The sequence below is a fragment of the Scyliorhinus canicula genome, chromosome 4 (genome assembly GCF_902713615.1).
Source record: "Scyliorhinus canicula chromosome 4, sScyCan1.1, whole genome shotgun sequence".
Classification (NCBI taxonomy): Eukaryota; Metazoa; Chordata; class Chondrichthyes; order Carcharhiniformes; family Scyliorhinidae; genus Scyliorhinus; species Scyliorhinus canicula.
The window spans coordinates 236,195,128-236,209,831 of NC_052149.1; the positions used below are offsets into that span (position 1 = coordinate 236,195,128).

The 14,704-nt window shown below is 47.4% G+C and overlaps 1 protein-coding gene across 4 annotated transcripts in view; it reads right to left on the reverse strand.

Annotated features, from left to right (window-relative positions):
• LOC119965493 (protein diaphanous homolog 1-like) overlaps positions 1 to 14,704 on the reverse strand; it is a 421,840-nt gene that overhangs the window by 225,095 nt on the left and 182,041 nt on the right. For all 4 annotated transcript variants that reach the window (XR_005460521.1, XM_038796347.1, XM_038796349.1 and 1 more), the window contains one exon: positions 8,300 to 8,479. Coding sequence is in view for 3 of the 4 variants with exons in the window: in XM_038796347.1 (XP_038652275.1) it covers positions 8,300 to 8,479 (180 nt within the window). In the remaining variant the exon portion in view is untranslated. The remainder of the gene's footprint in view (positions 1 to 8,299; positions 8,480 to 14,704) is intronic.

The window sequence follows — 14,704 nt, forward strand, 5'->3', positions numbered from 1 at the left end:
CTTGGTGCAATTAAAATCTTCTGGCAAATGAGTCATTGCTTCTCAAAGGACACCAAGTTGGCTGCAGTGCCCCTCTAATATACTGAGGTGAGGAGCTGAGACAGTGTTGAAGCATTATGGTGTGTGGATAGACTGTGCAATGCAGCAAAGGAAACAAAACATACAATGTTCCACTGGTTTCACCAGGGCAGTTCATGGAACAGCTCCTGTAATGAAAGCTTTTCACAATTTGGTGATAATATTGCTTTATGAAGGCATCACTGAATAATTCAGAGGATATGAAATCTGAAGCGAGTATCAGATGCTGATTCAAACCATTGTACATTCATCGGGGCACAGTCAAAAATGCAGAAACAAAACAATATTCTGAATTAAAAATCAAAAGAGGCCTTGGTGAATTGTTGCAGTGCATCTAATTTGGCAAGGGGCAGCACGGTAGCATTGTGGATAGCACAATCGCTTCACAGCTCCAGGGTCCCAGGTTCGATTCCGGCTTGGGTCACTGTCTGTGCGCAGTCTGCACATCCTCCCCGTGTGTGCGTGGTTTTCCTCCGGGTGCTCCGGTTTCCTCCCACAGTCCAAAGATGTGCAGGTTAGGTGGATTGGCCATGATAAATTGCCCTTAGTGTCCAAAATTGCCCTTAGTGTTGGGTGGGGTTACTGGGTTATGGGGTAGGGTGGAGGTGTTAACCTTGGGTAGGGTGCTCTTTCCAAGAGCCGGTGCAGACTCGATGGGCCGAATGGCCTCCTTCTGCACTGTAAATTCTATGAAATCTTGTAGATGGTACACATCACAGCCGCTGTGCATCGGTGGAGGGTGAATGAAAAGCAGGTGAAAAAACATTTCATTGTTTTTATTAATTCAGAGGATGTGGGCAGCACTGGCTAGGTCAGCATTGATCACCCAACCCCAACTGCCCTTCAGACACCTTTTTGATTGCTGCAGTCCATGTGGTCTAGGTACATCCACAGCACGTGTTAGGGAGGGAGTTCCAGGGTTTTCACCCAGCCACAGTTAAGGAACGTCGATATAGTTCCAAAGCAGGATGGCATGTGGATCAGGAGGGGAATTTGCAGGTGGTGGTGCTCCCGTGCACCTGCTGCTCTTGTTCTTCTTGGTGATAGAGTTGCAGGTTTGGAAGGTGCTATTTAAGAGGCCTTGGTGAATTGTTGCAGTGCATCTTGTGGATGATACACATCACAGCCGCTGTGCATCGGTGGAGGGAGCGAATGCTTAAAGTGGGTGGGGTGCCAATAAACTTTTATCCCATGAAAGCTACACTTAACTAAATCAATACCGGTTCCAAAACGCATGACCTCATTTACCATCAACCCATCCTCTCGCATCCACAAGGCACCATTTAGAAGGAAATAGCTGAGTGTTGAGGCAAAGAACATAGAACATAGAACAGTACAGCACAGAACAGGCACTTCGGCCCTCGATGTTGTGCCGAGCAATGATCACCCTACTCAAACCCACGTATCCACCCTATACCCGTAACCCAACAACCCCCCACCCCTTAACCTTACTTTTTAGGACACTACGGGCAATTTAGCGTGGCCAATGCACCTAACCCGCACATCTTTGGACTGTGGGAGGAAACCGGAGCACCCGGAGGAAACCTACGCAAACACGGGGAGGACGTGCAGACTCCGCACAGACAGTGACCCAGCCGGGAACCGAACCTGGGACCCTGGAGCTGTGAAACATTTATGCTAACCACCATGCTACCGTGCTGCCCCACGGGAAGGTATTGGATAATTTTACACCATTTCATGGAATCCTTTTATCTACATGCCAAACATCAATCTTGCACTGCAAAATCAAACTCATCGAAACGTACAAGATTCTGAAGGGGGTTGATAGGGTCGACACTGAGAGGTTGCCCCCCCCCCCCCCCATACTGCCAATCCAGGACACCGGGACACATTCTCAGTACAAGTGGCCACTCATTGAGGACTAAGAGGAGGAGAAGTTTGTTCACTCAAACATTTTTAAATTCTTTTGAATTCTCCACCCGAGAGTGTTGGTACTCTATTGTTGAATTCATTTAAGACTGAGATAAACAGATTTTTGGTCTCTCAGGGAATCAAGAGATATGACACGCAGGCGCAAAGGTGGAGTAGATGCTGACGATCAGCCAAGATCTTATTGATTGGCAGAGCAGGTTCAAGGTGCCATGTGGTCTACTCCCGCTCCTATTTCCTATGTTCTCAGTATCCTGCTCAGAGCGCTGCCAACAAGCTGCTGTTTATGTCACCTTGATAGGAATAACCACTCTCCGCAGCAAGTGGAAAGCTCAATCCATTTGTTGGCCAGTACAACAACAGAGCACGCTTCCTTCTCCCTGCCTCCTTGTTGTGAAAAAGAACATTCTTCCATCTAATATGTTAACTCCTCAAATCACAAAATTGTGGAATTCCTTCCCCCCCCCCCCATAATCTTTCTTTTATCCAACAATATAAAAAGGCATTTAAAACCAGGGCCTGGTATTACCTGATCATTTATTGAGATTTTTCATCTTTATCTCTCTTTCAATTTCAATCTTAATCGGTTGCCCTTCACTATCAGAATAAGACAGAATGCCTCTCATTCATGTGGTACAAGCAGATATCTATTTTAATTTAACAAAGGCTGGAAAACAAGGGAGCCAATGGATTATTTGGGAGAATAAACAAGTTTAGACTCAACTACAGGCAGATTTTATTTTTACATTGTCTAAGTTCTGCTTAATTCTTCTTCGTGACTACGCAAGGCATGCAACCAATTTACCCTCCCAACTAACATAAAGGAATCACTAGCTTTGATACAAGAAACAGACTGGAAATTGATCTGGCATAGGCTCTTCTCTAATTTGGACACAAAACGTTTCAAATTAAGGTGGGCTGGAATCTGATACAACTTTGCCTCAGTCGACAGCCAAGAGTTAACAGCAGAGATATACACTTGGTTTCTCTCTTTCACCCAGATTGTCCATCATCTAGCACACTGGGCTAAATCGCTGGCTTTGAAAGCAGACCAAGGCAGGCCAGCAGCACGGTTCGATTCCCGTAACAGCCTCCCCGAACAGGCGCCGGAATGTGGCGACTAGGGGCTTTTCACATTAACTTCATTGAAGCCTACTCGTGACAATAAGCGATTTTCATTTTCATTTCAACGTGGTGGGCAGTTCGGTTTTCAAATTCTCTCTTCCACAGGATGACATATCTTGGAGCTACTGAAACGATATTGATTCTTCCCGTGAGCTGGATTTTGGTACAGCGTTGTAATGCAAAACAGTTGAAGCAGGCCTGGCCAAACATATGGACGAACATGATAAAGCTGTGTCTTCATCCAATGGGGTTTGTGTGGAATGCAGGAGGCTTGGGCAGATGTCTTATGGAATTCACAAAAGTATTTTCTTCTCTATTCTGTCTCTACATTAGTGCCTAGTTTATTACAATCATTAAGCTGTCGGCTTTCTGGATGCCACAATGGTACCATAATAGCCAACTTGCAACAGTTGGCCAGATGGCCCGTGTCTGCCACTCCGAATTTCTGCTATTTGGTGCAGACAGCGCTGCAACAGGAATGAAAGGTCAAAGGCACGACATATGGAAACTTTGCTTTAAAAGGACTGGAGTAAAGGGGAGGGAGCGCATTTAGGAAGCATGACTTAAACATGAACTCAGATTACAAATGCAATGGACCTCATTAATTCAGTTTTTGTTATAAGAAACTATTGTTGAGCATGTTTCTCGCGAAAGTGATCGATTCAACTTTAACTCCTGATTAAATACCTTGCTCAAGCCTCAAAAATAATGTGGCACCGACAAAATCTGTCGGCTTCCACAAGAAATTACAATGGCTTAAGAAAGATATTTAAAAATTCTGGATAAGTTTTACTTTTCAGGCTGCAGGGCTCAAATGGTTTAAAACAAACAATTTATTGTTCATTTAAAATAATTTTAAACCCAAAAAAATTGAATTGCCTAATAGCATGGAACAAACAATTTGAATAAAACAGCAGTCTCAATTCTAATTAATTGAAAATAAGAGTAATCTATAATCAAGTCAAGCATAGTTCATTATTGCTGGAAAGAAATTCATCTCAAACCAACATCTACTTTTAAAGTGAACTTGTTTGCGAAACTGTGCTGACGCAGAAAGAAAAATGGACTGAAACATTACTGGCAGCACTTTTTAAACACCAAAGAAAAAAAGTGCACAAAAAAGCACTGTTCTTGATCAGTGAATAGAACAGCTGCGAAAGTAAACTGGGTAATAGTGTTGGTTCTGCCTCTCTTTTATCTTTTCAGCAACATTAGGAATCAGCTGTTCCCTAAACATCAGCAGTGAAGTACAAATTATAGCATCTACTAATCACAACGAAGCACTGAAAATTTAAGTTTTTGGTTTAAAAAAAAACACGTTAGTTTGACTCAAAACAAACTAACTTTTCTGCTCATCTCTAACCTCCACCCTAAGTCAGCATAGTTCTACATTAATCACATTAAATACACACATTCACCAGAACAAGGGCCAACAATGGTCATGATGCAGAGCAGATTTCTGCTTCCCCATTATCCATTGTGACTTGGGAGGAAGGATCACATACACTGAAAGGGAAATAACAGCAGGAACAGATGCAGCATTCTTGCCACAGACAAGGAAGCTGCCCAAAAGGAAAAAAAAGACAATCCCCGTAGCTAGAGTAGCACACGGGATGTTTTCATGCTATACATAAACTCCTGGGAGATAATCCCACTGCCCGTGCCAGACTTCAAGTTTGGAATGGTAATTTGTGTAAAGCAGATGAGAAAGTTTTCAGCTGCAAAGGAGGGCAGTCCATTGAGGGGGTGGGGGGAGATCAGTGCTCTGGCAGAGCGGCCACACTTCAGAATTCTGTGGGTCTGCAAATTCCAGAGCAGAACGGAAGAGAACAGATATCCCACACCTTAAATAGCTACATATAATAAACTGTGAACACAGGAAACATCAGGCAGGATCATCAATGTCTACAAAGGAAGACGGCAGGTTAGAAGTCCAGGTGTGGCTTCCACTTGCCAGAACACTGCATAATTTCCGAAAGTTGTTCAATAAAGTCTTCCGTTCTGTCAAAGATTTCCGTCCCATGTTATGAACTGATCTATTTTTTCTGGAGTGCACTTCCAACTAGAGGGAACTGTATTTTTTCTTAACATGCACATGAAAAGGAAGGCTCAGAGTTTTAATTTTCTGTTGGCAAGTACATCTCATTTTGACAAATGGTTTAAATAGCTAATAAAATACTGGACTTCTGTTTCCAAATACCAGCAGGATCATACTGCCAGACCAGCAAGAGCAACTGTGACGATACAATGTCTCGAGATGGAACTGCAACCTAAAGGTTGGGCATATAGTGCCACCAGTGCCCACTTGCAACAGCTTCCCATTTATATTCAGCTGCTGCTACTCGTCACCTTCCTTCACAAGAGGAACAGCCAGTGAGCAATCTGGGACACTGCAAGAAGTTCTAAAGCAGATCCCCAACATGTCCAAAAATATCAAGAGCTGTTTTAGAGTACTTGCTTTAGAAAGAGGAAGGTGTTCAATAGAAGTTACAAGAAGCTGACTCAAAAAATAAAGTCAGGATGAAGATGAACCATAACAAAAGGGTGACTGTTGAGAAGCAGGTTATCATCCATATATCAAACAAGTATCAGCACCCAAGTGCAGTGCCTGCTCCATCGTTTCAGCCAAAGGGGTCATCTTGTTGTAGTTGGTGGACTTTGAGAGGAAAGGGTCTTTGGTCAGAAATTAAGTCTCCTTCTTGAAGACCAAAGTATAATGCGCCTTGCCTGAATCTCTGCTAATCAACACGCCCATTGACCACAGAAGCTGAGTTTAAATGACCACTCAATGAGTACTGCAAGGAGTACTGAGGATTTGCTATAGGATAATGACAAATTTCCACACCTAAGTATTTATGCCAAGTATGCTTCAGAAAATCCTGAGCAACAATACGATTCTATATGACAGCTTCCATTCCAAGAATCTTTGCAAATTCATGATTTCACAAGTCAGCTATTGCTAAGCTTTTGAAAAATGCAAGGAAAGCAGGCAAGAGGTCCATTGGTCACTTTACTCATCAGTTGGCGTTAGGAACCATAGAATCATTCGAGACGAAAGGATGTAGTTTGATCCATCAAACCTATAACAGCTATTGGAAAGAGCGATCCAACTAGTCTCAATCCCTTGCTCTTCCACCGCCAAACACCCTAGAGGGGCTGGTTTAGCACAGGGCTAAAGAGCTGGCTTTTAAAGCAAACCAAGGCAGGCCTGCAGCACGGTTCAATTCCCGTACCAGCCTCCCCGAACAGGCACCGGAATGTGGCGACTAGGGGCTTTTCACAGTAACTTTATTTGAAGCCTACTTGTGATGATGAGCGATTTTCATTTCATTTCAAAACATGGAATAGAAAACCAAGAATCTAACGTACTTCACCCGTGTGGAATACTAGAGATATGATCCATGTTCAAATTTGTGGGAGAATTGGCAGCGTCGAGAAAGGAACTGCTTTTTTAACCCAAGAGTCTGATAAAGGGTTGCTTTAGCAAGCTGAAACCTTGGCTGTCCCTCATCGGGAGTGAATAACGCAAAGGGGGAAAGGTAAATACCCGCTGCTGTGAGATACTGCTTTAATATGTAGGTCAAGTAATAAATACGAGATGGGACTGCCATCAGGGTCGCTCCTGGGTTGCTCGCACCAGGAGATGTGCAGTCAGATATTATATAAATGTGAACAGAATTCTGGTGGGGAAACAGTGTTACAAATGGGGCTGAGGCATGCACTTGAAAAACATATGACTGCAATTTCATGACACTATTAATAGACAACATTTTAATAAAGATTGAAAAGAATGTACTCTTGCCCCAGGCTGGCTAAATATTAATCGGTTATAAAGTGGAAACACAGTAAGCATCCAGGCGCAGTTTTACCATGTGTGGATTATTATCATGAGAGGAATGTCTGCACAAATGCGACATCCATTAAAAATAAGTTTGTTAAAGAGATCAAGTTTCTGCTACAGACTGAAAGAAATGCTCAACCCTTTTGATATCCCCGCCAACGGGAATAGAGGCAGCCACAAGTGAAACATGCACACCGTGGCCATTAACTACTAACTGAACTCGGGTTACACAAAAGCATAAATAGGCAGCAGATGGTGAAAATCTGGCAAGAAAAAGGTTTTGGAAACACTCAACAGGTGAGACTGCATCAGAGCAGACGGCAGCAATGTTAACTGCCGGGACGTGGTCAAAGTCAAAACCAATTTTGATGATGGATTCTAATCTGAGCGGTTTGCTGGCTAAGTCTTCTTCCGAGAGGCTGCCTGGCCTGCTGCTGACGGTCATCAGTGTGTTTTCAAAGCGTTTTCCTATTTTTATGTTTCCTATGACAAAATGCTTAGAGGCTACATTTTTGACAGTATGGTGGCAAAATATATTTTTTACTCTTGATAGACAAACATCCTCGTCACCAAAGCAGGTAATTAAAATGTGAAGACAACAGGGTAGCTGATGGATCACCCAGTATACTCTCCTTCTACCCAGGTCATACTTGCCATTGACCGTAGTAGAAAGAACAGAGGACATGGTGGGTTGTAAATGGCTGATCAAATGCTGCCCGTCTTAATCCTGACCCAGTTGGATTTTACCATCAACAAACATTGTTTGGCAGTTACAAAAAACATATCTTATGATCAAACAGCTGTACAAGTCAATATTTAGGATGTTTTGTCAGGTTTGTTTTAAAGTATTAGGACAAGTCACAATGTTTATTTATACATCGCTTCACATTCACTCCAATAATAGTTAATTAAGAAAAAATTGACACATGGGTATTGGAGAAGGCTATTCAGCGCTCTCAAGCCTCTTCTGTCATTCAATTAGGTCAGATCTATTTCCGAACTCAATTCCCCTTCCCAATGCTTCATATCCCAGGTGACCTCACCCAACAAGATCTATCACTCGCAGTCCTGAAAGCTTCAGCTGGAGACAGAATGTTCCAGGTTTCCATCACCCTTTGTGTGAAAAAGGATCTCTTATTTCACCTCCAAATGGCTTGGCCCTAATTTTCTGAGTACCACCACGCCTTGGCCATTTTCCCCAACAGGTCTTCTCCTTTTCTGCTCTACCTAATCCATTTATAATTTCAATCATCTTGATTCGATCACCCCTTACCAAACTAAAGCACATTTGGAAAGCTAGAGAGAGATTGCAGCACTCCAGGGAGTTAACATGCAGCATGTTACACAGTATTTTGAGTGAATTACCTCATCCTTTAGTTGACTAATCTCGTTCTGCAGTTTCTTATTGTTAGTCTCCACCTCGGTTTTATCAGTCTCTAGCACCTGTTGCTTTGTTTGAAACTCAGAGACCTTCACTTCAAATTCGGATTCTTTTCTCCTAATTTCCACCTGGAGTTCATGTCGAGTTGTCAATTCCAAATCAAGCTGTTGTAAAAATAACAAAAGTATTTATCGCAAACAGAAGAGTCCAGCAGAGGCAGCCATTCAGCCAATCATATCTCTTTGGTAGAGGCATTCAATGATTCCCATAACCAAAGAGAAAATGCAGGAAAATCTCAGCAGGTCTGGCAGCATCTGTAGGGAGAGAAAAGAGCTAACGTTTTGAGTCCAGATGACCCTCGAAACGTTAGCTCTTTTCTCTCTCTACAGATGCTGCCAGACCTGCTGAGATTGTCCAGCATTTTCTCTTTGGTTTCAGATTCCAGCATCTGCAGCAATTTGCTTTTATCTAATGATTGCTATTCACCTGTTCTCTCCACATAGCATTGTACGCACGATTAGGAAAAATTAAAATTATGTGAATGGACTTCCGTTTGCGGCAATGAGTGAGTGAGCCGCACATTCGGGGGCTCTCACTCCGGCGGGACTCGAGGACCTGGTTCCCCGGTTTTGCGGGATTGTGGAGCGGTGAAAGGACGGCCACGGAGGTGCGGGCAGAGCTGCATGGAACCGTGGGAGAGCAGGAAGCAGCGTAAACAGGACAAAGACAAGGTGCAGGGGAAGCTGACCCGGGACCCAAGATGGCGGACCTACAGACCTCGGACCCAGCAGGCGTTGGAAAACATGCTGCAGGTTATTAAGAGCAGCTTTGAGTCGTTGAAGCTGGATAACGTGGACCTACTTCAGAAGGCACTGGATCAGCTGAACCAGAGGCTGCATGCCCAGGGCGAAAAAGTTAAGGAGCTGGGAGAGGCGGTGGAGGAGCAGGCGGATGCGCAGACGATTGCGGCGCTAGAAGTCGACGGGTTGAAGGAGAGACAGAGAAGACTGCTGGACAGAGTAGAGGAGCTGGAAAATAGAGCCCGCAGACAAAATCTGAGGATCATTGACCTCCCGGAGGGGGCTGAGGGAGCTGATGCCACAGCGTTGGTGGCAGACCTGTTGATGCAGCTGATGGGGGCTGAAGCCTTCCCGCGACCGCCGGAGCTGGAGGGGGCACATGGTGATTAGGTTCCACAGGTTTGTGGAAAAGGAGCAGGTGCTGCGGTGGGCAAAGAGCGCCAAGAGCAGCACGTGGAATAACAGTGTTCTTCGCATCTACCAGGACCGAAGCCAGGAGGTGGCTAGGCGGCGAGCAGCCTTTAAACAAGTTAAGGAGGTGTTGTTCAAGAAGCACGTGAAGTTTGGTCTGCTCTTCCCGGCCCGTCTATGGGTTACGCGTCAGGGCCAACACCACTACTTCTCCGAGCCGGAAGAAGTAATGGACTTTGCAAGGGATCAGGGGCTGGTCTCAAAAAGAGGTCCCACGGACGCAAGCTAGAGTCCGAGAACTACCGTTTGAAGGGATGCCGACTGTGCCTGGAATGCTGGTCGACTGTTTACTGTTGTAAAGGTACCGTGTGGGGTATTTTTTGTGTGGGGGGGGGGGGGAGAAATCCCCTCCTCCCCCCCCAGATGGTCTTTTTCCTGTTTTTGTTGCTTTTATTTATTTATTTTTTATTTTTTCTCTTGGTCTTTCTGCTGTGGTGGGTACCTTTTGTTGGGCTCCCTGAGTCGGTATTGTAACAAAGGGGTGGCCGGTCAGCAATGGGGATTAAAGACGTTGGTTGGGGGCTTCGTTTCATTTACGTTTATTATTTTTATGTTTGTTGCGGGTGGGTGTTGTACGGGTACTGGGTTATTGTGGTGTTATTTTATTGATGCTCGGAAAGGGACGGGGGTTAACACTTTTCTGTGTACATGGCGGGAACGGTATTGCACCTGGAGCAGCCTCGCGGGGCGGTTTGAGGTTTACATCTTGTCTGACCTTCCTGTGTTAGTGAGATTGCTCCAGTGGGTTGGAGTGGGGGATGGTGTGCTGGGGAGTGGGGATGAGGTCGGGGAAACAATGGAAATGGGACAAGTGGGCGCCGGAGTGATGAGTCACCGGGCTAGCAGATTGGCTAGTCAAGGGAGTCAGGTGGGGGGGGGGGGTAGAATACAGCCAAAGGATGGCAGGGGTGGGGTTACCGGGGGATGTTGCTTGGGGGGTGGGGGAGGGAAAGAGGGGGGAGTTATTCTGCTGACGTGGGGGGAGGGGGGAGTTATTCTGCTGACGTGGGGGGGGATCTGAAGTAGGCAATGGGAAGGAGGTCAGGGGTGGAGGCGGCCAAGAATGGCGTGGCGCACGGGCCGGGCCTGAGAAAGGTTATGGCTGACCGGCGTTGGGGGGGGTTGTGCCTCCCAACCAGGCTGATCACCTGGAATGTCAGGGGACTAAATGGGCCAGATAAAAGGGCACGTGTGTTCGCACATTTGCGGGCTCTGAAGGCGGACGTAATTATGTTGCAGGAGACACATCTGAAAGTGTCTGACCAGACTAGGCTAAGGAAGGGCTGGATTAGCCAGGTTTTCCACTCGGACTTGGATTCTAAGTCCGGGGGGTAGCAATTATGATCAATAAGCGGGTTCAATTTGAGGCGGAAGGCGTAGTTGCAGACAGCGGGGGCAGATTCCTTATGGTAAGGGTAAAACTGGAGGGGAGAAGAGTAGTGCTGGTGAATATATATGCTCCGAACTGGGACGACATGGACTTTATCAAAAGAGTGCTGGGGAAGATCCCGGACCTAGACTCAAGTAGGTTGATAATGGGGGGGGGGGGGGGGGGGGGGGGGGAACTTTAATACGGTTCTTGACCCGGGCTGGGGGGGGGACTTTAATACGGTTCTTGACCCGGGCTGGACCGGTCGTGTCCCAGAAGGGGTAGACTCCCATCAATGGCAAGGGAGCTGAAAGGGTTCATGGAGCAAATGGGGGCAGTGGACCCATGGAGAGCCAGACAGCTGACGGGAAGGGGTTACTCGTTTTACTCATGTTCATAAAGTATACTCTAGGATTGATTTCGCTATCTTGAGCAGGGACTGTGCAGGGGAGGTAAAGAATATGGAATATTCGGCAATCACTATCTCGGACCGTGCCCCGCATTGGGTGGACCTGCACGTCGGGGGGGAATTACCAACGCCCGCAATGGAGGTTAGACGTAGAATTGTTGTCGGAGGAGGGGATATGTGAGAGACTTCGGAAGTGTATGCAAAACTACTTGCAGGTGAACGATACGGGAGAGGTTTCAGCAGCGGCCCTGTGGGAGGCGTTGAAGGCACTAGTGAGGGGGGAGCTGATCTCAATTCGGGCTCACAGGGTCAGGGCGGACAGAGCAGAAATGGACAGATTGGTTAGGAAAATTTATCGGATAGACGAGGAGCATGCGGGCTCCCCGGGGGAGGACCTACTCAGGGAGAGACGGAGATTACAGGCAGAACTGAGGGTGCTATCCACAAGTAGGGCCGTGGAACAACTTAGGAAGGCGAGGGGAGTGGTGTATGAGCATGGGGAGAAGGCTAGCAGATTGCTAGCGCAGAAACTCAGGAAGAGGGAGGCGGACAGGGAAATAAGTAGAGTGATTGATGGGGAGGGGAGCTGAGTGGAGGACCCGGCAGGACTGAATAAGGCATTCCGGGATTTCTATAGTAAGCTGTATACTTCAGAACCCCCGGAAGAGCCGGAGGAGATGAAAAGGTCCCTGACGGGCTAACATTCCCAAAAGTAGGCGGGGGACTAGTGGACAGGCTGGGGGCCCCGATTAGAGCGGAGGTGATATTGGGGGGCCTAAAGGCCATGCAGTTGGTTAAAGCCCCGGGGCCGGATGGATACCAAGTAGAGTTTAAGAAGAAGTTCTCGGAGATAGTGGGACCGGTCTTGACTCGGGTTTTTAATGAGGCAAAGGACAGAGGGACCCTGTCGCCGTCGATGTCGCAAGCCACCATCTCGCTGATATTGAAGCGGGACAAGGACCCGGAATCCTGCGGGTCATACAGGCCAATCTCCCTGATTAATGTGGATGCCAAGCTCCTGGCAAAGGTCCTGCCGATTAGAATTGAGGACTGCGTACCGGAGGTGATCAGACAAGGTTTGTGAAAGGTAGGCAGCTGACAGCTAACTTGAGAAGATTGCTTAATGTGATCATGATGTCCCCGAAGGGCAAGGAGGTGGAGGTAGTGGTGGCAATGGACGCTGAGAAGGCCTTCAACCGGGTGGAGTGGGGCTATTTGTGGGAGGTGCATGGACGGTTTGGGTTCGGGGAGGGACTGGTGAATTGGGTCAGACTATTGTACCAGGCCTCAAAAGCTAGCGTTAGGACGAACAGGGTAATGTCAGATTATTTCAGACTACATCGCGGGACCAGACATGGATGCCCACTCTCCCCTTTGCTGTTTGCGCTGGCCAGAGCCGTTGGCGATTGCGTTGAGAGCTGCGAAGGGGTGGGGGTGTGGAGAAACATAGGGTCTCTCTCTATGTGGACGACCTAGTCCCTGTACGTGTCGGACCCACTGGCCGGGATGGAAAATATACTGGAAACATTGAGGAAGTTCGGCCGGTTTTCAGGGTACAAATTAAATATGGCCAAGAGCGAGAAGTTTGCGGTGCAGGCAAGGGGCCAGGAGAATAGACTGAAGGAGCTGCCATTTAGGCTGGTTGAGGAAAGTTTCCGGTACTTGGGGATACAGGTGGCACGAGACTGGGGCAGGTTGCACAAGTTAAATTTGACCAGAGTGGTGGAACAAATGAAGAGGGAGTTTCGGAGATGGGATGCACTCCCGCTGTCACTGGCGGGGAGGGTTCAGACTGTAAAGATGACAATACTCCCTAGATTCCTGTTCATCTTCCAGTGCCTCCCGATCTTTAACCCACCGTCCTTCTTCAAAAGGACTGGCAAAATCATGAGCTTTGTCTGGGCGGGGAAATCCCCGCGGGTGAAGAAGGTGATGCTTGAAAGGAGCCGCAGCGAGGGACGGCTGGCATTGCCGAGTCTGATCAACTTCTACTGGGCGGCTAACATAGTCATGATAAGGAAGTGGATGGTGGGTACGGGGTCTATTTGGGAGCGGGTGGAGGCGGCTTCGTGCAGGGGCACCAGTCTGGCAGCCCTGTCACGGCTTCCCTACCGCTGTCGCCGGCCAGGTACTCCACCAGCCTGCGGATATGGGGCCAGTGGAGGAGGCATATGGGGGAGGTGGGTGCGTCTGTCTGGGCTCCAATATGTGATAATCATCGATTTGCCCCCGGGAACATGGATGGAGGGTTCCGAACATGGCGGCGGGCGGGGGTGAGGAGGGTGGGCGATATGTTCCTGGAGGGGAGCTTTGCGAGTTTGAGGAGCTTGGAGGAGAAACTTGGGCTGCTAAGGGGTAATGACTTTAGGTACCTACGGTTGCGAGACTTTGTCCGTAGACAGGTCCCATCTTTCCCACGCCTCCCACCAATGGGGATCCAAGACAGAATAGTCTCTAGGGGGGAAGGAGGGGAGGGTAGAGTCTCGGGTATTTATAAGGTGCTCATGAAGGGGGAAGGGTCCCAGACGGAGGAACTGAAACTCAAATGGGAGGAGGAGCTTGGCGGGGAGATGGAGGACGGGCTGTGGGCAGAAGCCCTGAGTAGGGCAAACTCAACCGCAACATGTGCCAGGCTCGGCCTGATTCAATTTAAGGTCGTTCACCGGGCCCACATGACGGTGGCTCGGATGAGCAAATTCTTTGGGGTAGAGGACAAGTGCGCTAGATGCGCGGGAGGACCAGCGAACCACGTTCACATGTTCTGGGCATGTCCTAAGCTTAGGGGGTACTGGGAGGGATTTGCAGGGATCATGTCCCAGGTGCTAAAAACAAGGGTGGTGATGAGTCCAGGCGTGGCAATTTTTGGGGTTTCGGAATACCCGGGAGTCTAGGGGGAGAAAGAGGCCGATGTTTTGGCCTTTGCTTCCCTAATAGCCCGGCGGCGAATACAGCTGGCATGGAGGGACTCAAAACCCCCGAAGACCGAACTATGGCTTTCGGACATGTCAAGTTTTCTGGGTATGGAAAAACTTAAGTTCGCCTTGAGGGGATCTGTACTGGGGTTCGCCCGAAGGTGGCAACCATTCATCGACTTCTTCGCGGGAGAGTGAACGTCAGCAAGGGGGGGTGGAGGAGGAGGAAGATTACAGCAGAGTAGGAGGGATAAATAGGCCGGTAGTGTCTATGGGAGAGGAGCGGGTTTGTGCTGTATGGGTTGATTGAAGTATTGATTTTAGGTTGATGTTTGCACATTTTTGCCTTTTTTTTTGTTATCTGTAACTGTTTACAATACCGAAAAATACCTCAATAAAATTGTTTGTAAAAAAAAAAGATGATGTGA